The 26,090-nt window shown below is 40.0% G+C and overlaps 5 protein-coding genes and 1 pseudogene across 10 annotated transcripts in view; 5 read left to right on the top strand and 1 right to left on the bottom strand.

The window, feature by feature from the left end:
- The window catches only part of LOC121962318 (prostaglandin D2 receptor 2-like), a 144,669-nt gene that overhangs the window by 76,412 nt on the left and 42,167 nt on the right, over positions 1-26,090 (bottom strand). The gene's annotated exons all lie outside the window — the stretch shown is intronic.
- On the top strand, positions 664-3,184 carry LOC148185614 (immunoglobulin kappa light chain-like). The gene is made up of 5 exons (XM_088074065.1): positions 664-751; positions 875-1,585; positions 1,966-2,094; positions 2,174-2,211; positions 2,340-3,184. Exons 1-5 carry the CDS (start codon positions 697-699, stop codon positions 2,457-2,459), a joined length of 1,053 nt encoding a protein of 350 aa, XP_087930191.1. The 5' UTR covers positions 664-696; the 3' UTR covers positions 2,460-3,184.
- On the top strand, positions 6,706-9,669 carry LOC148185613 (immunoglobulin kappa light chain-like). 3 transcript variants are annotated; one of them, XM_088074063.1, is made up of 5 exons: positions 6,706-6,793; positions 6,917-7,627; positions 8,007-8,135; positions 8,215-8,252; positions 8,381-9,027. In XM_088074063.1, the coding sequence occupies exons 1-5, from the start codon at positions 6,739-6,741 to the stop codon at positions 8,498-8,500; spliced, it is 1,053 nt and encodes a 350-aa protein (XP_087930189.1). In that variant the 5' UTR covers positions 6,706-6,738; the 3' UTR covers positions 8,501-9,027. The 3 variants fall into 3 exon arrangements, with proteins under 3 accessions (XP_087930189.1, XP_087930190.1, XP_087930188.1); XM_088074064.1 differs by lacking the exon at positions 8,381-9,027 and adding an exon at positions 9,457-9,669 and having other exon boundaries at positions 6,728-6,793; XM_088074062.1 differs by having other exon boundaries at positions 6,728-7,627.
- LOC148185612 (uncharacterized) lies at positions 12,505-15,482 on the top strand. The gene is made up of 6 exons (XM_088074025.1): positions 12,505-12,568; positions 12,692-13,402; positions 13,783-13,911; positions 13,991-14,028; positions 14,157-14,273; positions 15,080-15,482. The coding sequence occupies exons 1-6, from the start codon at positions 12,514-12,516 to the stop codon at positions 15,350-15,352; spliced, it is 1,323 nt and encodes a 440-aa protein (XP_087930151.1). The 5' UTR covers positions 12,505-12,513; the 3' UTR covers positions 15,353-15,482.
- On the top strand, positions 17,309-20,195 carry LOC148185611 (immunoglobulin kappa light chain-like; annotated as a pseudogene). The gene is made up of 5 exons (XR_015775760.1): positions 17,309-17,396; positions 17,520-18,235; positions 18,617-18,736; positions 18,816-18,853; positions 18,982-20,195. The product of XR_015775760.1 is annotated as an immunoglobulin kappa light chain-like (transcript).
- On the top strand, positions 22,661-24,982 carry LOC148185610 (immunoglobulin kappa light chain-like). Of its 2 annotated transcripts, XM_088073859.1 has the most exons (5): positions 22,661-22,748; positions 22,872-23,582; positions 23,963-24,091; positions 24,171-24,208; positions 24,337-24,982. In XM_088073859.1, exons 1-5 carry the CDS (start codon positions 22,694-22,696, stop codon positions 24,454-24,456), a joined length of 1,053 nt encoding a protein of 350 aa, XP_087929985.1. In that variant the 5' UTR covers positions 22,661-22,693; the 3' UTR covers positions 24,457-24,982. The 2 variants fall into 2 exon arrangements, with proteins under 2 accessions (XP_087929985.1, XP_087929984.1); XM_088073858.1 differs by having other exon boundaries at positions 22,684-23,582.

The raw sequence follows: 26,090 nt of genomic DNA, 5'->3' as shown, positions 1-26,090 counted from the left end.
AATATCATCGGAGAGTACTTAAAAAAATCCAATAGTTGAATTTATGACCAAATTACTGCAGAACTGGAGATATTCCCATCATCCTGGATGGACTGACACAAAATTGAGATTTGTGATCCTCAAGTGAATCATGAATCCCCTGAGTGAAACACCTCGACAAGGAAGCAACAAATTATGCATGGGGCTATTGCCTGGCAAAGACTTATTATAAACTAATCATTTCTATCAAATACCAGTGAAGACATCACAAGATATTACAGATATAGATCAAAACAAAGATACAGTAACACCTTTCTATGAACTGAAACTTGGCTGGTGTGGGAGATCAAATGAAATTCATACAACCTCATAAGTATCTAAGAGAGAACGTCTTCTTGTATTTATATCTCTTGGTCTTCAAAGCCCTCTCTAAATATCTGCTGGAACTGGTTTGAGCTTTTTCTGCTGCTGATGTTGGTCAATGGAAGTAAGTGATCTATAGACAAGAAAACGAGTGGAAGATCAGTTCAAGTCCCTCTACACGTGTCTTGATTCGAGAACCAAAACTGACAATAGAGGGGGCACTAAAGATGTGTACACCATTTCCAAAATAGGCATTCAGTGTCACTTCTTGTCAGCCAATCAAACGTAGTCCCCCTCTTCAAAAGCAGAAAACGAATTGAGGTTCTTAACACTCATCAAGACATTTTGATCAAGATGACATCTCTGGAGTTTGCTTTATGTCTGGCTTGTCTTTGCCTGTGGAGAGCAAGTAAGTTTTTACAGATGTATTTATATTCTTAAACATATAAATTGCTGAAATACTTTCAAATCATCATGCTTAACTTCAATCATCTCATTCATTTTGTCCTTTCTTGGTCTCTTTTCTATTCAGTTCTGACAACTACTCTGAAAACATCCTTGTCTGTGCGCCAAAACAGTGGTTTTATATCAGCTAATGTTGGCGCCAATGTGACATTACCATGTTTCTATGAAAGTGAATTTGCAGCACTGCACTACTGGTATAAGCAGACGGTGGGACAGAAACCAAAGCTCATCTCTACCTTCTACAAAAATAGTGAAAGTGTAACTTTTATTGATGAATTGAAAAATGATCCACGCTTCAAATTGGAAACTAAAAACGGTAAAAAACACTTGACAATCACATCGTTGCGCATTTCAGACTCAGCGACTTACTACTGCGCCGGTAGCTATGCAGGCTATGAGCTTGAATTTGCAGAGGGCATCACCGTGAGTGTAAAGGGTTCAGGCTTGAACATCCCAATTTCGGTCCATCAGTCAGCATCTGAGACCATCCAGCCAGGAGGCTCTGTGACTCTGAACTGTACAGTTCAAACTGGGAGCTGTGATGGAGAACACAGTGTTTACTGGTTCAAAAACTCTGAAGAATCTCATCCAGGACTCATTTACAGCCATGGAGGCAGGAATGATCAGTGTGAGAGGAACACCAGCACACAAACACACACCTGTTTCTACAACCTGCCGATGAAGAGCCTGAATCTTTCTCATGCTGGGACCTACTACTGTGCTGTTGCCTCATGTGGACACATACTGTTTGGAAACGGCACTAAGTTGGACATAATCGGTAAGTGTTATAAAATTCGAGCAGAGAAGAAATTATTATTATTCTCTAATCAAATGTTACTTAAGCACAGGGATAACTGCTGAAAGGTATAACCCGAACAAAACGATACTTGATATTTATGGATATGAAAAAATCTGATGATTATATATTGGGCAATGGAAATTTTAACAGGAACCAAGATATAATAGTTATTGAGGGGGACGTATTACTGTGTGAAAATCTACTTTCAGTGCTCTTAGGTGGACAAACTCTTTAACGGAGACATCATTTGTCAACCTAGTTTGGTTTGTCTCACTTATTGGCCAACATGTGCACATATCGGCAGATATATCTGTCTAATTCTACTGAAAGTTTTGTAATCTTTCCTCAACTATCTACAGATGGGAGTGACTCTCACGACTCTCTCGTGTACTTACTGAGTGGAGCTTTGGCAATTACCACCATCTTGGTCGTTTTACTGGCTTTCTCAGTGTACATGATGAACAAGAGAAAAAGCTGCCAATGTACAGGTAACTGGTGCCATTTTTTCTCCCCACTTATATTCACTGAGAATGGCTTTTGACTAATGACCTTTATGTTTCACAACAGAGTGTGGAAGAGTCCCAGCTTCCACTGCAACAAATGAGGTGATTATTATCTATTTAAAACAACTGATGAGTACTGACACATCTAACATTACAACAGTTACTTGGGTTGTGGACTTGTTACTTTCATGTTCTGTATTGTAATTCATTGATTTTTATCTTGTGACTAGGGCTACCAAGATGCAGACGACCTCCATTACGCTGCTTTAAGGGATCACAAAGCCAACAGATCGAGAAAACAGAGAGACGACACCAAGAGTGAATGTGTGTACTCTCGTGTAAAGCTATAAAACAGGAATGTTTCTGTAAGATGTCATTTTTTTAACACCTGTTGACATCTTGAGAGAGGATGTTGAAGTATTTCAAAAAGGAACAATTTGGTCAACATGACTTTTTATACATACTGTATAATGAATGTAAAGCCTCTGTGTGATTTGTAACATGTTTGTAAAAGTCCACTGATGCAAGAATCTTTTCATAGCTTCCCATGTGGTCTGCAGTCAAAAGATGAGATGTATGCTTTGCTCAGGGCGGGACATATGCATGTTCACAAACCTATGCTCTCATTGTCCTTATGTCTTTGTTATTTCAAGCAGGATGTCCTAACATTGTTTTCTACTAAAAGCAACTATGTTATAATTAAGTACATATTGAAGGCCAGAATCACAGATGTAAATCATTTTTAAACCATTTTGTGTTTTTATTCATTTATAATCCATTGTTTTTAACTGATGGATTATATAATATCATACTTTTATGTTATGCAACACTGTCAATGTGCATTTTGTGTCATTAAAATACTTTTACACAGAGAAAATATGTGTGTGTCTATGTGGTACATGAACCATAAACATCTACATATATAGCAGTCATCATATACTACAGCAGCACTGCTGTAGTATATGATGTTTACTGTGGGTTTGAAGTCATTGAAGACGTCACCACTTTTCTTTCCTATACTCTCAAACAATAACCAACTGACCACCATCAGATAAGGCAACCACTGCACTGCGGAGACCACTGCACACATTCAAATTCAATCTGGAGGCACCGTCTCCAAGTAAGTTGTGTGTTCCAATGAACACGTCTGTAGACGCTAAAAGTGGGGATCCAGTGAGGGATCATGTCCTTGATGGTGCTCTAGGTAAGACAATAGAAGCAGCGGGTGACTCTGTATCAGAGGAGGGACATGGCTGTCATCACCCTCTATTTTGGAGAATAAATTATATTATATTTCATTTTCAGGAATATCAAGATTCAGATAATCTCCATCATGCTGCCTTAAGGGGACACAAAGTCAACAGATCAAAAAGGCAGAGGGACAACACCCAGAGTGAATGTGTGTACTCCAGTATTAAGAAGTAGAGCTGGCAATATTTTGTTTATAACTGTTTCATTAATGTGTCAAAATAGGAGCGTTGCTGTCAGATTTCACCTCAATGACCTGAATGTAAAGTCTTTCCTTGCAATAAACTAATAAAACTAGTCATTTGAACGACCAGGCTCTCATCACTGAGTTTGCATTTGATCACAGAAAGTTACCACAACCATCTGCTACTGACTGTGAGACGCTTTGCTGTAGTTGCGTCTCATTTCCTGGGTGTAATATAAACCTTGACACTGTCACATTGAGCATATTGGTGGGTGAGCTGATGACTTGAGGCGGCTCGTTGTGCAATCTGTGAATATGCTTGTTTAAAAGAAGAGATGCAAAGACCTTCAATTAACCCTTAGTGTTGACGACCCATCAAAGATGAGATCTAGATATACTTCAGTCTTGTATTTCTCTCAGACCCTCTGTCCTCTTCATCTTTGTGGTTTTAAACAGGAAGTCTTTTCAGTGCTTTCATACACAGCAGTGACACAATATAACTTTAATGCCCACACTATTTTAGTAGATTATATAAGTAACTAAACCTGTGTCCAAAGGCTGGAGGCTTTTTATCAATATACATTAGAGTACAGTGTAACTGTGTGGCCAAAAACCCTCAAGGCCAGCCTTGCTTAAGGAGAGGCACTCAACACACAGTCGTTGTGTGTACTGTTATACTGACCAAACTTTGAAGAAGCAGCTCAATCTATTTGCACCCACATGTAATGTCATCATCAGCATTAGCTACTTTCTGCCACAAAAATAACCACTGCAAAGCAAACAATGTTTTTAGCCATGCTAGCAGTATTGCTCCAGGGATGGCAAAGATTGGTGGCTGGGTCACTCTGACCCAGGCTCAAGTACCTCAGCAACAACAGATTAAAACCACACTTTGTTCAGACACCCAGGAGCTGACATTTTTTACCTTACTGATACATGTTTCGACAGCTATCAGATGGATTTTGATAGTATTTGGTGCAGTTATGCATGGTGTCCAGAGGATAAACTTTAGTGACATTAGTGATCTCCTGACCTACACTCACCGGCCACTTTATTAGGCACACCTGTCCAACTGCTCGTGAACGCAAATTTCTAATCAGCCAATCACATGGCAGCAGCTCAATGCATTTAGGCATGTAGACATGGTCAGGACGATCTGCTGCAGTTCAAACCGAGCATCAGAATGGGGAAGAAAGGTGATTTAAGTGACTTTGAACGTGGCGTGGTTGTTGGTGCCAGATGGGTTGGTCTCAGTATTTCAGAAACTGCTGATCTACTGGGATTTTCACGCACAACCATCTCTAGGGTTGACAGAGAATGGTCCGAAAAAGAGAAAATATCCAGTGAGCGGCAGCTCTGTGGGCGAAAATGCCTTGTTGATGCCAGAGGTCAGAGGAGAATGGCCAGACTGGTTCGAGCTGATAGAAAGGCAACAGTAACTCAAATAACCACTCGTTTCAACCGAGGTATGCAGAAGAGCATCTCTGAACGCACAACACGTCGAACCTTGAGGCAGATGGGCTACAGCAGCAGAAGACCACACTGGGTGCCACTCCTGTCAGCTAAGAACAGGAAACTGAGGCTACAATTCGCACAGGCTCACCAAAATTGGACAATAGAAGATTGGAAAAACGTTGCCTGGTCTGATGAGTCTCGATTTCTGCAGCGACATTCGGATGGTAGGGTCAGAATTTGGCGTCAACAACATGAAAGCATGGATCCATCCTGCCTTGTATCAACGGTTCAGGCTGGTGGTGGTGGTGTAATGGTGTGGGGGATATCTTCTTGGCACACTTTGGGCCCCTTAGTACCTGAGTTGAGTATCGTTGCAACGCCACAGCCTACCTGAGTATTGTTGCTGACCATGTCCATCCCTTTATGACCACAGTGTACCCATCTTCTGATGGCTACTTCCAGCAGGATAACGCGCCATGTCATAAAGCTCGAATCATCTCAGACTGGTTTCGTGAACATGACAATGAGTTCACTGTCCTCAAATGGCCTCCACAGTCACCAGATCTCAATCCAATAGAGCACCTTTGGGATATTGTGTGCAGCCGACAAATCTACAGCAACTGCGTGATGCTATCATGTCAATATGGACCAAACTCTCTGAGGTTTCCTGTACCTTGTTGAATCTATGCCACAAAGGATTAAGGCAGTTCTGAAGGCAAAAGGGGGTCCAACCCGGTACTAGCAAGGTGTACCTAATAAAATGGCCGGTGAGTGTATATCACCCACAGCAGGTCAAGGTTTCTGCTTTTCCTGAGAAATATCTCTACATTGCCTGGATGGATTAGCACAAAATTCAAATTCATATTCCCCAGAGGCTAACTCCTACTGACTTACACAGCAACTTTCATCAACCACCATCATGAGGTACAAATTTGTGCTTGTGAGTGATATGTCTCAAGGGTTATTGGATGAATTGCCTTAACATATGGCATGTCTGTATCTTCCTCTCAGGTTGAATTTTAATCATTTTGGTTCCTTGACCTTTACCTTAATATCATCGGCAAGTACTTAAAAAATCCAATAGTTGAATTCATGACCAAATTACTGCAGAACTGGAGATATTCCCATCATCCTAGATGGACTGACACAAAATTGAGATTTGTGATCCTCAAGTGAATCATGAATCTGAGTGAAACACCTCGACAAGGAAGCAACAAATTATGCATGGGGCTATTGCCTGGCAAAGACTTATTATAAACTAATCATTTCTATCAAATACCAGTGAAGACATCACAAGATATTACAGATATAGATCAAAACAAAGATACAGTAACACCTTTCTATGAACTGAAACTTGGCTGGTGTGGGAGATCAAATGAAATTCATACAACCTCATAAGTATCTAAGAGAGAACGTCTTCTTGTATTTATATCTCTTGGTCCTCAAAGCCCTCTCTAAATATCTGCTGGAACTGGTTTGAGCTTTTTCTGCTGCTGATGTTGGTCAATGGAAGTAAGTGATCTATAGACAAGAAAACGAGTGGAAGATCAGTTCAAGTCCCTCTACACGTGTCTTGATTCGAGAACCAAAACTGACAATAGAGGGGGCACTAAAGATGTGTACACCATTTCCAAAATAGGCATTCAGTGTCACTTCTTGTCAGCCAATCAAACGTAGTCCCCCTCTTCAAAAGCAGAAAACGAATTGAGGTTCTTAACACTCATCAAGACATTTTGATCAAGATGACATCTCTGGAGTTTGCTTTATGTCTGGCTTGTCTTTGCCTGTGGAGAGCAAGTAAGTTTTTACAGATGTATTTATATTCTTAAACATATAAATTGCTGAAATACTTTCAAATCATCATGCTTAACTTCAATCATCTCATTCATTTTGTCCTTTCTTGGTCTCTTTTCTATTCAGTTCTGACAACTACTCTGAAAACATCCTTGTCTGTGCGCCAAAACAGTGGTTTTATATCAGCTAATGTTGGCACCAACGTGACATTACCATGTTTCTATGAAAGTGAATCAGCAGCTGTGTTCTACTGGTATAAGCAGACGGTGGGACAGAAACCAAAGCTCATCTCTACCTTCTACAAATATGATAAAAGTGGCACTTTTATTGATGAATTTAAAAATGATCCACGCTTCAAATCCGAAAGTAAAAACGGTAAAAAACACTTGACAATCACATCGTTGCGCATTTCAGACTCAGCGACTTACTACTGTGCCCGTGGCTATGCAGGCTATGAGCTTGAATTTGCAGAGGGCATCACCGTGAGTGTAAAGGGTTCAGGCTTGAACATCCCAATTTCGGTCCATCAGTCAGCATCTGAGACCATCCAGCCAGGAGGCTCTGTGACTCTGAACTGTACAGTTCAAACTGGGAGCTGTGATGGAGAACACAGTGTTTACTGGTTCAAAAACTCTGAAGAATCTCATCCAGGACTCATTTACAGCCATGGAGGCAGGAATGATCAGTGTGAGAGGAACACCAGCACACAAACACACACCTGTGTCTACAACCTGCCGATGAAGAGCCTGAGTCTTTCTCATGCTGGGACCTACTACTGTGCTGTTGCCTCATGTGGACACATACTGTTTGGAAACGGCACTAAGTTGGACATAGTCGGTAAGTGCTATAAAATTCGAGCAGAGAAGTAATTATTATTATTCTCTAATCAAATGTTACTTAAGCACAGGGCTAACTGCTGAAAGGTATAACCCGAACAAAACGATACTTGATATTTATGGATATGAAAAAATCTGATGATTATATATTGGGCAATGGAAATTTTAACTGTAACCAAGATATAATAGTTATTGAGGGGGGCGTATTACTGTGTGAAAATCTACTTTCAGTGCTCTTAGGTGGACAAACTCTTTACGGAGACATCATTTTTCAACCTAGTTTGGTTTGTCTTACTTATTGGCCAACATGTAAACATATCGGCAGATATATCTGTCTAATTCTACTGAAAGTTTTGTAACCTTTCCTCAACTATCTACAGATGGGAGTGACTCTCACGACTCTCTCGTGTACTTACTGAGTGGAGCTTTGGCAATTACCACCATCTTGGTCGTTTTACTGGCTTTCTCAGTGTACATGATGAACAAGAGAAAAAGCTGCCAATGTACAGGTAACTGGTGCCATTTTTTCTCCCCACTTACATTCACTGAGAATGGCTTTTGACTAATGAGCTTTATGTTTCACAACAGAGTGTGGAAGAGTCCCAGCTTCCACCGCAACAAATGAGGTGATTATTATCTATTTAAAACAACTGATGAGTACTGACACATCTAACATTACAACAGTTACTTGGGTTGTGGACTTGTTACTTTCATGTTCTGTATTGTAATTCATTGATTTTTATCTTGTGACTAGGGCTACCAAGATGCAGACGACCTCCATTACGCTGCTTTAAGGGATCACAAAGCCAACAGATCAAGAAAACAGAGAGACGACACCAAGAGTGAATGTGTGTACTCTCGTGTAAAGCTATAAAACAGGAATGTTTCTGTAAGATGTCATTTTTTTAACACCTGTTGACATCTTGAGAGACGGTGTTGAAGTATTTCAAAAAGGAACAATTTGGTCAACATGACTTTTTATACATACTGTATAATGAATGTAAAGCCTCTGTGTGATTTGTAACATGTTTGTAAAAGTCCACTGATGCAAGAATCTTTTCATAGCTTCCCATGTGGTCTGCAGTCAAAAGATGAGATGTATGCTTTGCTTAGGGCGGGACATATGCATGTTCACAAACCTATGCTCTCATTGTCCTTATGTCTTTGTTATTTCAAGAAGGATGTCCTAACATTGTTTTCTACTAAAAGCAACTATGTTATAATTAAGTACATATTGAAGGCCAGAATCACAGATGTAAATCATTTTTAAACCATTTTGTGTTTTTATTCATTTATAATCCATTGTTTTTAACTGATGGATTATATAATATCATACTTTTATGTTATGCAGCACTGTCAATGTGCATTTTGTGTCATTAAAATACTTTTACACAGAGAAAATATGTGTGTGTCTATGTGGTACATGAACCATAAACATCTACATATATAGCAGTCATCATATACTACAGCAGCACTGCTGTAGTATATGATGTTTACTGTGGGTTTGAAGTCATTGAAGACGTCACCACTTTTCTTTCCTATACTCTCAAACAATAACCAACTGACCACCATCAGATAAGGCAACCACTGCACTGCGGAGACCACTGCACACATTCAAATTCAATCTGGAGGCACCGTCTCCAAGTAAGTTGTGTGTTCCAATGAACACGTCTGTAGACGTTTAAAAGTGGGGATCCAGTGAGGGATCATGTCCTTGATGGTGCTCTAGGTAAGACAATAGAAGCAGCGGGTGACTCTGTATCAGAGGAGGGACATGGCTGTCATCACCCTCTATTTTGGAGAGTAAATTATATTATATTTCATTTTCAGGAATATCAAGATTCAGATAATCTCCATTATGCTGCCTTAAGGGGACACAAAGTCAACAGATCAAAAAGGCAGAGGGACAACACCCAGAGTGAATGTGTGTACTCCAGTATTAAGCAGTAGAGCTGGCAATATTTTGTTTATAACTGTTTCATTAATGTGTCAAAATAGGAGCGTTGCTGTCAGATTTCACCTCAATGAACTGAATGTAAAGTCTTTCCTTGCAATAAACTAATAAAACTAGTCATTTGAACGACCAGGCTCTCATCACTGAGTTTGCATTTGATCACAGAAAGTTACCACAACCATCTGCTACTGACTGTGAGACGCTTTGCTGTAGTTGCGTCTCATTTCCTGGGTGTAATATAAACCTTGACACTGTCACATTGAGCACATTGGTGGGTGAGCTGATGACTTGAGGCGGCTCGTTGTGCAATCTGTGAATATGCTTGTTTAACAAAAGAGATGCAAAGACCTTCAATTAACCCTTAGTGTTGACGACCCATCAAAGATGAGATCTAGATATACTTCAGTCTTGTATTTCTCTCAGACCCTCTGTCCTCTTCATCTTTGTGGTTTTAAACAGGAAGTCTTTTCAGTGCATTCATATACAGCAGTGACACAATATAACTTTAATGCCCACACTATTTTAGTAGATTATATAAGTAACTAAACCTGTGTCCAAAGGCTGGAGGCTTTTTATCAATATACATTAGAGTACAGTGTAACTGTGTGGCCAAAAATCCTCAAGGCCAGCCTTGCTTAAGGAGAGGCACTCAACACACAGTCGTTGTGTGTACTGTTATACTGACCAAACTTTGAAGAAGCAGCTCAATCTATTTGCACCCACATGTAATGTCATCATCAGCATTAGCTACTTTCTACCACAAAAATAACACCACTGCAAAGCAAACAATGTTTTTAGCCATGCTAGCAGTATTGCTCCAGGGATGGCAAAGATTGGTGGCTGGGTCACTCTGACCCAGGCTCAAGTACCTCAGCAACAACAGATTAAAACCACACTTTGTTCAGACACCCAGGAGCTGACATTTTTTACCTTACTGATACATGTTTCGACAGCTATCAGATGGATTTTGATAGTATTTGATGCAGATATGCATGGTGTCCAGAGGATAAACTTTAGTGACATTAGTGATCTCCTGACCTATATCACCGGCCACTTTATTAGGCACACCTGTCCAACTGCTCGTGAACGAGCATCAGAATGGGGAAGAAAGGTGATTTAAGTGACTTTGAACGTGGCGTGGTTGTTGGTGCCAGACGGGCTGGTCTCAGTATTTCAGAAACTGCTGATCTACTGGGATTTTCACGCACAACCATCTCTAGGGTTTACAGAGAATGGTCCGAAAAAGAGAAAATATCCAGTGAGAGGCAGCTCTGTGGGCGAAAATGCCTTGTTGATGCCAGAGGTCAGAGGAGAATGGCCAGACTGGTTCGAGCTGATAGAAAGGCAACAGTAACTCAAATAACCACTCGTTACAACCGAGGTATGCAGAAGAGCATCTCTGAACGCACAACACGTCGAACCTTGAGGCAGATGGGCTACAGCAGCAGAAGACCACACCGGGTGCCACTCCTGTCAGCTAAGAACAGGAAACTAAGGCTACAATTCGCACAGGCTCACCAAAATTGGACAATAGAAGATTGGAAAAACGTTGCCTGGTCTGATGAGTCTCAATTTCTGCTGCGACATTCGGATGGTAGGGTCAGAATTTGGCGTCAACAACATGAAAGCATGGATCCATCCTGCCTTGTATCAACGGTTCAGGCTGGTGGTGGTGGTGTAATGGTGTGGGGGATATCTTCTTGGCACACTTTGGGCCCCTTAGTACCTGAGTTGAGTATCGTTGCAACGCCACAGCCTACCTGAGTATTGTTGCTGACCATGTCCATCCCTTTATGACCACAGTGTACCCATCTTCTGATGGCTACTTCCAGCAGGATAACGCGCCATGTCATAAAGCTCGAATCATATTAGACTGGTTTCGTGAACATGACAATGAGTTCACTGTCCTCAAATGGCCTCCACAGTCACCAGATCTCAATCCAATTGAGCACCTTTGGGATGTTGTGTGCAGCCGACAAATCTGCAGCAACTGCGTGATGCTATCATGTCAATATGGACCAAACTGTCTGAGGACTGTTTCCTGTACCTTGTTGAATCTATGCCACGAAGGATTAAGGCAGTTCTGAAGGCATAAGGGGGTCCAACCCGGTACTAGCAAGGTGTACCTAATAAAGTGGCCGGTGAGTGTATATCACCCACAACAGGTCAAGGTTTCTGCCTTTTCTGAGAAATATCTCTACATTGCCTGGATGGATTAGCAAAAAATTCACATTCATATTCCCCAGAGGCTAACTCCTACTGACTTATACAGCGACTTTCATCAACCACCAACATGAGGTACAAATTTGTGCTTGTGAGTGATATGTCTCAAGGGTTATTGGATGAATTGACTTAAAATTTGGAATGCCTGTATCTTCCTCTCAGGTTGAATTTTAATCATTTTGGTTCCTTGACCTTAACCTTAATATCATCGGCAAGTACTTAAAAAAATCCAATAGTTGAATTTATGACCAAATTACTGCAGAACTGGAGATATTCCCATCATCCTAGATGGACTGACACAAAATTGAGATTTGTGATCCTCAAGTGAATCATGAATCCCCTGAGTGAAACACCTCGACAAGGAAGCAACAAATTATGCATGGGGCTATTTCCTGGCAAAGACTTATTATAAACTAATCATTTCTATCAAATACGAGTGAAGAGATCACAAGATATTACAGATATAGATCAAAAGCAAGATACAGTAACATCTTTCTATGAACTGAAACTTGGCTGGTGTGGGAGATCAAATGAAATTCATACAACCTCATAAGTATCTAAGAGAGAACGTCTTCTTGTATTTATATCTCTTGGTCCTCAAAAATAGGCATTCAGTGTCACTTCTTGTCAGCCAATCAAACGTAGTCCCCCTCTTCAAAAGCAGAAAACGAATAGAGGTTCTTAACACTCAACAAGACATTTTGATCAAGATGACATCTCTGGAGTTTGCTTTATGTCTGGCTTGTCTTTGCCTGTGGAGAGCAAGTAAGTTTTTACAGATGTATTTATATTCTTGAACATATAAATTGCTGAAATACTTTCAAATCATCATGCTTAACTTCAATCATCTCATTCATTTTGTCCTTTCTTGGTCTCTTTTCTATTCAGCTCTGACAACTACTCTGAAAACATCCTTGTCTGTGCGCCAAAACAGTGGTTTTATATCAGCTAATGTTGGCGCCAACGTGACATTACCATGTTTCTATGAACATGAATTAACAGCAGTGTTCTACTGGTATAAACAGACGGTGGGACAGAAACCAAAGCTCATCTCTACCTTCTACAAATATGATAAAAGTGGCACTTTTATTGATGAATTGAAAAATGATCCACGCTTCAAATTGGAAACTAAAAACGGTAAAAAACACTTGACGATCACATCATTGCGCATTTCAGACTCAGCGACTTACTACTGTGCCCGTGCCTATACAGGCTATAAGATTGAATTTGCAGAGGGCATCACCGTGAGTGTAAAGGGTTCAGGCTTGAACATCCCAATTTCGGTCCATCAGTCAGCATCTGAGACCATCCAGCCAGGAGGCTCTGAGACTCTGAACTGTACAGTTCAAACTGGGAGCTGTGATGAAGAACACAGTGTTTACTGGTTCAAAAACTCTGAAGAATCTCATCCAGGACTCATTTACAGCCATGGAGGCAGGAATGATCAGTGTGAGAGGAACACCAGCACACAAACACACACCTGTGTCTACAACCTGCCGATGAAGAGCCTGAATCTTTCTCATGCTGGGACCTACTACTGTGCTGTTGCCTCATGTGGACACATACTGTTTGGAAACGGCACTAAGTTGGACATAGTCGGTAAGTGCTATAAAATTCGAGCAGAGAAGTAATTATTATTATTCTCTGATCAAATGTTACTTAAGCACAGGGATAACTGCTGAAAGGTATAACCCGAACAAAACGATACTTGATATTTATGGATATGAAAAAATCTGATGATTATATATTGGGCAATGGAAATTTTAACTGTAACCAAGATATAATAGTTATTGAGGGGGACGTATTACTGTGTGAAAATCTACTTGCAGTATTCTTTGGTGGACAAACTCTCTAACAGAGACATCATTTTTCAACCTAGTTTGGTTTGTCTTACTTATTGGCCAACATGGGCACATATCGGCAGATATATCTGTCTAATTCTACTGAAAGTTTTGTAACCTTTCCTCAACTATCTACAGATGGGAGTGACTCTCACGACTCTCTCGTGTACTTACTGAGTGGAGCTTTGGCAATTACCACCATCTTGGTCGTTTTACTGGCTTTCTCAGTGTACATAATGAACAAGAGAAAAAGCTGCCAATGTACAGGTAACTGGTGCCATTTTTTCTCCCCACTTATATTCACTGAGAATGGCTTTTGACTAATGAGCTTTATGTTTCACAACAGAGTGTGGAAGAGTCCCAGCTTCCACCGCAACAAATGAGGTGATTATTATCTATTTAAAACAACTGATGAGTACTGACACATCTAACATTACAACAGTTACTTGGGTTGTGGACTTGTTACTTTCATGTTCTGTATTGTAATTCATTGATTTTTATCTTGTGACTAGGGCTACCAAGATGCAGACGACCTCCATTACGCTGCTTTAAGGGATCACAAAGCCAACAGATCAAGAAAACAGAGAGACGGCACCAAGAGTGAATGTGTGTACTCTCGTGTAAAGCTATAAAACAGGAATGTTTCTGTAAGATGTCATTTTTTTAACACCTGTTGACATCTTGAGAGAGGATGTTGAAGTATTTCAAAAAGGACCAATTTGGTCAACATGACTTTTTATACATACTGTATAATGAATGTAAAGCCTCTGTGTGATTTGTAACATGTTTGTAAAAGTCCACTGATGCAAGAATCTTTTCATAGCTTCCCATGTGGTCTGCAGTCAAAAGATGAGATGTATGCTTTGCTCAGGGTGGGACATATGCATGTTCACAAACCTATGCTCTCATTGTCCTTATGTCTTTGTTATTTCAAGCAGGATGTCCTAACATTGTTTTCTACTAAAAGCAACTATGTTATAATTAAGTACATATTGAAGGCCAGAATCACAGATGTAAATCATTTTTAAACCATTTTGTGTTTTTATTCATTTATAATCCATTGTTTTTAACTGATGGATTATATAGTATCATACTTTTATGTTATGCAGCACTGTCAATGTGCATTTTGTGTCATTAAAATACTTTTACACAGAGAAAATATGTGTGTGTCTATGTGGTACATGAACCATAAACATCTACATATATAGCAGTCATCATATACTACAGCAGCACTGCTGTAGTATATGATGTTTACTGTGGGTTTGAAGTCATTGAAGACGTCACCACTTTTCTTTCCTATACTCTCAAACAATAACCAACTGACCACCATCAGATAAGGCAACCACTGCACTGCGGAGACCACTGCACACATTCAAATTCAATCTGGAGGCACCGTCTCCAAGTAAGTTGTGTGTTCCAATGAACACGTCTGTAGACGTTTAAAAGTGGGGATCCAGTGAGGGATCATGTCCTTGATGGTGCTCTAGGTAAGACAATAGAAGCAGCGGGTGACTCTGTATCAGAGGAGGGACATGGCTGTCATCACCCTCTATTTTGGAGAATAAATTATATTATATTTCATTTTCAGGAATATCAAGATTCAGATAATCTCCATCATGCTGCCTTAAGGGGACACAAAGTCAACAGATCAAAAAGGCAGAGGGACAACACCCAGAGTGAATGTGTGTACTCCAGTATTAAGCAGTAGAGCTGGCAATATTTTGTTTATAACTGTTTCATTAATGTGTCAAAATAGGAGCGTTTCTGTCAGATTTCACCTCAATGACCTGAATGTAAAGTCTTTCCTTGCAATAAACTAATAAAACTAGTCATTTGAACGACCAGGCTCTCATCACTGAGTTTGCATTTGATCACAGAAAGTTACCACAACCATCTGCTACTGACTGTGAGACGCTTTGCTGTAGTTGCGTCTCATTTCCTGGGTGTAATATAAACTTTGACACTGTCACATTGAGCACATTGGTGGGTGAGCTGATGACTTGAGGCGGCTCGTTGTGCAATCTGTGAATATGCTTGTTTAAAAGAAGAGATGCAAAGACCTTCAATTAACCCTTAGTGTTGACGACCCATCAAAGATGAGATCTAGATATACTTCAGTCTTGTATTTCTCTCAGACCCTCTGTCCTCTTCATCTTTGTGGTTTTAAACAGGAAGTCTTTTCAGTGCATTCATATACAGCAGTGACACAATATAACTTTAATGCCCACACTATTTTAGTAGATTATATAAGTAACTAAACCTGTGTCCAAAGGCTGGAGGCTTTTTATCAATATACATTAGAGTACAGTGTAACTGTGTGGCCAAAAACCCTCAAAGCCAGCCTTGCTTAAGGAGAGGCACTCAACACACAGTCGTTGTGTGTACTGTTATACTGACCAAACTTTGAAGAAGCAGCTCAATCTATTTGCACCCACATGTAATGTCATCATCAGCATTAGCTACTTTCTACCACAAAAATAACCACTGCAAAGAAAACAATGTTTTTAGCCATGCTAGCAGTATTGCTCCAGGGATGGCAAAGATTGGTGGCTGGGTCACTCTGACCCAGGCTCAAGTACCAAAGCAACAACAGATTAAAACCACACTTTGTTCAGACACCCAGGAGCTGACATTTTTTACCTTACTGATACATGTTTCGACAACTATCAGATGGATTTTGATAGTATTTGGTGCAGATATGCATGGTGTCCAGAGGATACACTTTAGTGACATTAGTGATCTCCTGACCTATATCACCCACAGCAGGTCAAGGTTTCTGCTTTTCCTGAGAAATATCTCTACATTGCCTGGATGGATTAGCACATAATTCACATTCATATTCCCCAGAGGCTAACTCCTACTGACTTATACAGCAACTTTCATCAGCCACCAACATGAGGTACAAATTTGTGCTTGTGAGTGACATGTCTCAAGGGTTATTGGATGAATTGATTTAAAATTTGGCATGCCTCAATCATTTTGGTTCCTTGACCTTTACCTTAATATCATCGGCAAGTACTTAAAAAAATCCAATAGTTGAATTCATGACCAAATTACTGCAGAACTGGAGATATTCCCATCATCCTAGATGGACTGACACAAAATTGAGATTTGTGATCCTCAAGTGAATCATGAATCTCCTGAGTGAAACACCTCGACAAGGAAGCAACAAATTATGCATGGGGCTATTTCCTGGCAAAGACTTATTATAAACTAATCATTTCTATCAAATACCAGTGAAGACATCACAAGATATTACAGATATAGATCAAAACAAAGATACAGTAACACCTTTCTATGAACTGAAACTTGGCTGGTGTGGGAGATCAAATGAAATTCATACAACCTCATAAGTATCTAAGAGAGAACGTCTTCTTGTATTTATATCTCTTGGTCCTCAAAGCCCTCTCTAAATATCTGCTGGAACTGGTTTGAGCTTTTTCTGCTGCTGATGTTGGTCAATGGAAGTAAGTGATCTATAGACAAGAAAACGAGTGGAAGATCAGTTCAAGTCCCTCTACACGTGTCTTGATTCGAGAACCAAAACTGACAATAGAGGGGGCACTAAAGATGTGTACACCATTTCCAAAATAGGCATTCAGTGTCACTTCTTGTCAGCCAATCAAACGTAGTCCCCCTCTTCAAAAGCAGAAAACGAATAGAGGTTCTTAACACTCAACAAGACATTTTGATCAAGATGACATCTCTGGAGTTTGCTTTATGTCTGGCTTGTCTTTGCCTGTGGAGAGCAAGTAAGTTTTTACAGATGTATTTATATTCTTGAACATATAAATTGCTGAAATACTTTCAAATCATCATGCTTAACTTCAATCATCTCATTCATTTTGTCCTTTCTTGGTCTCTTTTCTATTCAGTTCTGACAACTACTCTGAAAACATCCTTGTCTGTGCGCCAAAACAGTGGTTTTATATCAGCTAATGTTGGCGTAACGTGACATTACCATGTTTCTATGAAAGTGAATTTGCAGCAGTGTTCTACTGGTATAAGCAGACGGTGGGACAGAAACCAAAGCTCATCTCTACCTTCTACCAACATGATAAAAGTGGCACTTTTATTGATGAATTGAAAAATGATCCACGCTTCAAATCAGAAAGTAAAAACGGTAAAAATCACTTGACGATCACATCGTTGCGCATTTCAGACTCAGCGACTTACTACTGCGCCGGTAGCTATGTAAGCGATCGGCTTGAATTTGCAGAGGGCATCACCGTGAGTGTAAAGGGTTCAGGCTTGAACATCCCAATTTCGGTCCATCAGTCAGCATCTGAGACCATCCAGCCAGGAGGCTCTGAGACTCTGAACTGTACAGTTCAAACTGGGAGCTGTGATGGAGAACACAGTGTTTACTGGTTCAAAAACTCTGAAGAATCTCATCCAGGACTCATTTACAGCCATGGAGGCAGGAATGATCAGTGTGAGAGGAACACCAGCACACAAACACACACCTGTTTCTACAACCTGCCGATGAAGAGCCTGAATCTTTCTCATGCTGGGACCTACTACTGTGCTGTTGCCTCATGTGGACACATACTGTTTGGAGACGGCACTAAGTTGGACATAGTCGGTAAGTGCTATAAAATTCGAGCAGAGAAGTAATTATTATTATTCTCTAATCAAATGTTACTTAAGCACAGGGATAACTGCTGAAAGGTATAACCCGAACAAAACGATACTTGATATTTATGGATATGAAAAAATCTGATGATTATATATTGGGCAATGGAAATTTTAACTGTAACCAAGATATAATAGTTATTGAGGGGGACGTATTACTGTGTGAAAATCTACTTTCAGTGCTCTTTGGTGGACAAACTCTCTAACAGAGACATCATTTTTCAACCTAGTTTGGTTTGTCTTACTTATTGGCCAACATGTGCACATATCGGCAGATGTATCTGTCTAATTCTACTGAAAGTTTTGTAACCTTTCCTCAACTATCTACAGATGGGAGTGACTCTCACGACTCTCGTGTACTTACTGAGTGGAGCTTTGGCAATTACCACCATCTTGGTCGTTTTACTGGCTTTCTCAGTGTACATGATGAACAAGAGAAAAAGCTGCCAATGTACAGGTAACTGGTGCCATTTTTTCTCCCCACTTATATTCACTGAGAATGGCTTTTGACTAATGAGCTTTATGTTTCACAACAGAGTGTGGAAGAGTCCCAGCTTCCACCGCAACAAATGAGGTGATTATTATCTATTTAAAACAACTGATGAGTACTGACACATCTAACATTACAACAGTTACTTGGGTTGTGGACTTGTTACTTTCATGTTCTGTATTGTAATTCATTGATTTTTATCTTGTGACTAGGGCTACCAAGATGCAGACGACCTCCATTACGCTGCTTTAAGGGATCACAAAGCCAACAGATCGAGAAAACAGAGAGACGACACCAAGAGTGAATGTGTGTACTCTCGTGTAAAGCTATAAAACAGGAATGTTTCTGTAAGATGTCATTTTTTTAACACCTGTTGACATCTTGAGAGACGGTGTTGAAGTATTTCAAAAAGAAACAGTTTGGTCAACATGACTTTTTATACATACTGTATAATGAATGTAAAGCCTCTGCGTGATTTGTAACATGTTTGTAAAAGTCCACTGATGCAAGAATCTTTTCATAGCTTCCCATGTGGTCTGCAGTCAAAAGATGAGATGTATGCTTTGCTTAGGGCGGGACATATGCATGTTCACAAACCTATGCTCTCATTGTCCTTATGTCTTTGTTATTTCAAGCAGGATGTCCTAACATTGTTTTCTACTAAAAGCAACTATGTTATAATTAACAAGTACACATTGAAGGCCAGAATCACAGATGTAAATCATTTTTAAACCATTTTGTGTTTTTACTCATTTATAATCCATTGTTTTTAACTGATGGATTATATAATATCATACTTTTATGTTATGCAGCACTGTCAATGTGCATTTTGTGTCATTAAAATACTTTTACACAGAGAAAATATGTGTGTGTCTATGTGGTACATGAACCATAAACATCTACATATATAGCAGTCATCATATACTACAGCAGCACTGCTGTAGTATATGATGTTTACTGTGGGTTTGAAGTCATTGAAGACGTCACCACTTTTCTTTCCTATACTCTCAAACAATAACCAACTGACCACCATCAGATAAGGCAACCACTGCACACATTCAAATTCAATCTGGAGGCACCGTCTCCAAGTAAGTTGTGTGTTCCAATGAACACGTCTGTAGACGTTTAAAAGTGGGGATCCAGTGAGGGATCATGTCCTTGATGGTGCTCTAGGTAAGACAATAGAAGCAGCGGGTGACTCTGTATCAGAGGAGGGACATGGCTGTCATCACCCTCTATTTTGGAGAATAAATTATATTATATTTCATTTTCAGGAATATCAAGATTCAGATAATCTCCATCATGCTGCCTTAAGGGGACACAAAGTCAACAGATCAAAAAGGCAGAGGGACAACACCCAGAGTGAATGTGTGTACTCCAGTATTAAGCAGTAGAGCTGGCAATATTTTGTTTATAACTATTTCATTAATGTGTCAAAATAGGAGCGTTGCTGTCAGATTTCACCTCAATGAACTGAATGTAAAGTCTTTCCTTGCAATAAACTAATAAAACTAGTCATTTGAACGACCAGGCTCTCATCACTGAGTTTGCATTTGATCACAGAAAGTTACCACAACCATCTGCTACTGACTGTGAGACGCTTTGCTGTAGTTGCGTCTCATTTCCTGGGTGTAATATAAACCTTGACACTGTCACATTGAGCACATTGGTGGGTGAGCTGATGACTTGAGGCGGCTCGTTGTGTCCTTGTTTAACAAAAGAGATGCAAAGACCTTCAATTAACCCTTAGTGTTGACGACCCATCAACGATGAGATCTACATATACTTCAGTCTTGTATTTCTCTCAGACCCTCTGTCCTCTTCATCTTTGTGGTTTTAAACAGGAAGTCTTTTCAGTGCATTCATATACAGCAGTGACACAATATAACTTTAATGCCCACACTATTTTAGTAGATTATATAAGTAACTAAACCTGTGTCCAAAGGCTGGAGGCTTTTTATCAATATACATTAGAGTACAGTGTAACTGTGTGGCCAAAAATCCTCAAGGCCAGCCTTGCTTAAGGAGAGGCACTCAACACACAGTCGTTGTGTGTACTGTTATACTGACCAAACTTTGAAGAAGCAGCTCAATCTATTTGCACCCACATGTAATGTCATCATCAGCATTAGCTACTTTCTGCCACAAAAATAACCACTGCAAAGCAAACAATGTTTTTAGCCATGCTAGCAGTATTGCTCCAGGGATGGCAAAGATTGGTGGCTGGGTCACTCTGACCCAGGCTCAAGTACCTCAGCAACAACAGATTAAAACCACACTTTGTTCAGACACCCAGGAGCTGACATTTTTTACCTTACTGATACATGTTTCGACAACTATCAGATGGATTTTGATAGTATTTGGTGCAGTTATGCATGGTGTCCAGAGGATACACTTTAGTGACATTAGTGATCTCCTGACCTACACTCACCGGCCACTTTATTAGGCACACCTGTCCAACTGCTCGTGAACGCAAATTTCTAATCAGCCAATCACATGGCAGCAGCTCAATGCATTTAGGCATGTAGACATGGTCAGGACGATCTGCTGCAGTTCAAACCGAGCATCAGAATGGGGAAGAAAGGTGATTTAAGTGACTTTGAACGTGGCGTGGTTGTTGGTGCCAGACGGGCTGGTCTCAGTATTTCAGAAACTGCTGATCTACTGGGATTTTCACGCACAACCATCTCTCATGACAATGAGTTCACTGTCCTCAAATGGACTCCACAGTCACCAGATCTCAATCCAATAGAGCACCTTTGGGATGTTGTGTGCAGCCGACAAATCTGCAGCAACTGCGTGATGCTATCATGTCAATATGGACCAAACTCTCTGAGGACTGTTTCCTGTACCTTGTTGAATCTATGCCACAAAGGATTAAGGCAGTTCTGAAGGCATAAGGGGGTCCAACCCGGTACTAGCAAGGTGTACCTAATAAAGTGGCCGGTGAGTGTATATCACCCAGAGCAGGTCAAGGTTTCTGCTTTTCCTGAGAAATATCTCTACATTGCCTGGATGGATTAGCACACAATTCACATTCATATTCCCCAGAGGCTAACTCCTACTGACTTATACAGCAACTTTCATCAACCACCAACATGAGGTACAAATTTGTGCTTGTGGTGACATGTCTCAAGGGTTATTGGATGAATTGCCTTAAAATTTGGCATGTCTGTATCTTCCTCTCAGGTTGAATTTTAATCATTTTGGTTCCTTGACCTTTACCTTAATATCATCGGAGAGTACTTAAAAAAATCCAATAGTTGAATTTATGACCAAATTACTGCAGAACTGGAGATATTCCCATCATCCTAGATGGACTGACACAAAATTGAGATTTGTGATCCTCAAGTGAATCATGAATCCCCTGAGTGAAACACCTCGACAAGGAAGCAACAAATTATGCATGGGGCTATTGCCTGGCAAAGACTTATTATAAACTAATCATTTCTATCAAATACCAGTGAAGACATCACAAGATATTACAGATATAGATCAAAACAAAGATACAGTAACACCTTTCTATGAACTGAAACTTGGCTGGTGTGGGAGATCAAATGAAATTCATACAACCTCATAAGTATCTAAGAGAGAACGTCTTCTTGTATTTATATCTCTTGGTCTTCAAAGCCCTCTCTAAATATCTGCTGGAACTGGTTTGAGCTTTTTCTGCTGCTGATGTTGGTCAATGGAAGTAAGTGATCTATAGACAAGAAAACGAGTGGAAGATCAGTTCAAGTCCCTCTACACGTGTCTTGATTCGAGAACCAAAACTGACAATAGAGGGGGCACTAAAGATGTGTACACCATTTCCAAAATAGGCATTCAGTGTCACTTCTTGTCAGCCAATCAAACGTAGTCCCCCTCTTCAAAAGCAGAAAACGAATAGAGGTTCTTAACACTCAACAAGACATTTTGATCAAGATGACATCTCTGGAGTTTGCTTTATGTCTGGCTTGTCTTTGCCTGTGGAGAGCAAGTAAGTTTTTACAGATGTATTTATATTCTTAAACATATAAATTGCTGAAATACTTTCAAATCATCATGCTTAACTTCAATCATCTCATTCATTTTGTCCTTTCTTGGTCTCTTTTCTATTCAGTTCTGACAACTACTCTGAAAACATCCTTGTCTGTGCGCCAAAACAGTGGTTTTATATCAGCTAATGTTGGCGCCAACGTGACATTACCATGTTTCTATGAACATGAATCAGCAGCTTTGTTCCACTGGTATAAGCAGACGGTGGGACAGAAACCAAAGCTCATCTCTACCTTCTACAAATATCATGAAAGTGGCACTTTTATTGATGAATTGAAAAATGATCCACGCTTCAAATCAGAAAGTAAAAACGGTAAAAATCACTTGACAATCACATCGTTGCGCATTTCAGACTCAGCGACTTACTACTGTGCCAGTGGCTATGCAGGCTATGAGCTTGAATTTGCAGAGGGCATCACCGTGAGTGTAAAGGGTTCAGGCTTGAACATCCCAATTTCGGTCCATCAGTCAGCATCTGAGACCATCCAGCCAGGAGGCTCTGTGACTCTGAACTGTACAGTTCAAACTGGGAGCTGTGATGGAGAACACAGTGTTTACTGGTTCAAAAACTCTGAAGAATCTCATCCAGGACTCATTTACAGCCATGGAGGCAGGAATGATCAGTGTGAGAGGAACACCAGCACACAAACACACACCTGTTTCTACAACCTGCCGATGAAGAGCCTGAATCTCTCTCATGCTGGGACCTACTACTGTGCTGTTGCCTCATGTGGACACATACTGTTTGGAGACGGCACTAAGTTGGACATAGTCGGTAAGTGCTATAAAATTCGAGCAGAGAAGTAATTATTATTATTCTCTAATCAAATGTTACTTAAGCACAGGGATAACTGCTGAAAGGTATAACCCGAACAAAACGATACTTGATATTTATGGATATGAAAAAATCTGATGATTATATATTGGGCAATGGAAATTTTAACTGTAACCAAGATATAATAGTTATTGAGGGGGACGTATTACTGTGTGAAAATCTACTTGCAGTGCTCTTAGGTGGACAAACTCTTTAACGGAGACATCATTTGTCAACCTAGTTTGGTTTGTCTCACTTATTGGCCAACATGTGCACATATCGGCAGATATATCTGTCTAATTCTACTGAAAGTTTTGTCACCTTTCCTCAACTATCTACAGATGGGAGTGACTCTCACGACTCTCTCGTGTACTTACTGAGTGGAGCTTTGGCAATTACCACCATCTTGGTCGTTTTACTGGCTTTCTCAGTGTACATGATGAACAAGAGAAAAAGCTGCCAATGTACAGGTAACTGGTGCCATTTTTTCTCCCCACTTATATTCACTGAGAATGGCTTTTGACTAATGAGCTTTATGTTTCACAACAGAGTGTGGAAGAGTCCCAGCTTCCACCGCAACAAATGAGGTGATTATTATCTATTTAAAACAACTGCTGAGTACTGACACATCTAACATTACAACAGTTACTTGGGTTGTGGACTTGTTACTTTCATGTTCTGTATTGTAATTCTTTGATTTTTATCTTGTGACTAGGGCTACCAAGATGCAGACGACCTCCATTACGCTGCTATAAGGGATCACAAAGCCAACAGATCAAGAAAACAGAGAGACGACACCAAGAGTGAATGTGTGTACTCTCGTGTAAAGCTATAAAACAGGAATGTTTCTGTAAGATGTCATTTTTTTAACACCTGTTGACATCTTGAGAGATGGTGTTGAAGTATTTAAAAAGGAACAGTTTGGTCAACATGACTTTTTATACATACTGTATAATGAATGTAAAGCCTCTGTGTGATTTGTAACATGTTTGTAAAAGTCCACTGATGCAAGAATCTTTTCATAGCTTCCCATGTGGTCTGCAGTCAAAAGATGAGATGTATGCTTTGCTTAGGGCGGGACATATGCATGTTCACAAACCTATGCTCTCATTGTCCTTATGTCTTTGTTATTTCAAGCAGGATGTCCTAACATTGTTTTCTACTAAAAGCAACTATGTTATAATTAAGTACATATTGAAGGCCAGAATCACAGATGTAAATCATTTTTAAACCATTTTGTGTTTTTATTCATTTATAATCCATTGTTTTTAACTGATGGATTATATAATATCATACTTTTATGTTATGCAGCACTGTCAATGTGCATTTTGTGTCATTAAAATACTTTTACACAGAGAAAATGTGTGTGTTGTGTGTGTGTGTGTGTGTGTGGTACATGAACCATAAACATCTACATATATAGCAGTCATCATATACTACAGCAGCAGTGCTGTAGTATATGATGTGTACTGTGGGTTTGAAGTCATTCTTCAAAAAAAATGGCAAAAAATCATGAATGAAGAGTTGTTTTAAAAGCTTACAGGCACATTCTGTCTTTTATATTCAATAGCTTAAATAAAATGGACAAAGAAAACTATCAAAGAACCAATTAGCTAAAACACTTTATCTATTTCTTCATTGTCAATAACCAGCAGTGACTGTGTTTAGCACTGGAAAACCCGTCCTGTTGTTGGGTTTGCCGGCTCTGACCACTAATATTGAATATGAGAGGTGACTGTTGCAGGTATGGCTGACTAGCTTGCTAGTTAATATAATAGAACCTGTAAATAAAACAGATTGGGGTTTGCTGAAAGACTAGCTGTTTCCCATTTCATCCAGTATTTATACTTAGGTAGACTTTACTGTTGCTAGACTCAATAAACAAAAGTGAAAGTGACATCAGTCTTCAGTAAACTGAAACTCGACTCAATCCACCTGACGGTGTCAGCTGCGACACAGCTTGTCAAGTCGCCAGCAGCTCGTTTTAGAACGTCAGGCTAATCCCCTGTTTCAACAGCCAATGAGCTTGAAGAAAAGTCAGCTGGTCAAGTCACTTAAACTGTCAGCCAATCTTAACCAGAGCAGGTGCATTTTGACTCTAATGGTGGGATAACCAATAATAACATTAGTGTTTTAGAAGGTTTAGGCCTAAGTTATCCCAAATTTCTCAAATTATCTATCTGCTGGTAGTGGTGTAGGAGTGTCCCTGTGGCTGCTGCTTTACCCTCATGAGGGGCCCAGATACATATCTGCTATATGGTAAACAGCCCTCAAACCAGAGGCAGGTATTCACTATATACCTACATGCACGTACAGCTACGCCTCTGGTTTAGAGGATGAACACGGTGTTGGCCCTGACTGGCTTGCAGCAGTCATTATACAGAGACCTTTTCACCTTTACTTCATGCTTTAGCTATGTCACTGCACCAGTTTTTGTGGTTTTCTGCAAGATGTAGATGTAGTTGCACA

Source organism: Plectropomus leopardus, chromosome 23, assembly GCF_026936395.1.
Source record: "Plectropomus leopardus strain MGB_pleo_1.0 chromosome 23, ASM2693639v1, whole genome shotgun sequence".
NCBI classification, from domain to species: Eukaryota; Metazoa; Chordata; class Actinopteri; order Perciformes; family Serranidae; genus Plectropomus; species Plectropomus leopardus.
Note: the sequence above shows the minus strand (reverse complement) of the source record. Positions and strands in the feature narration are given on the sequence as shown.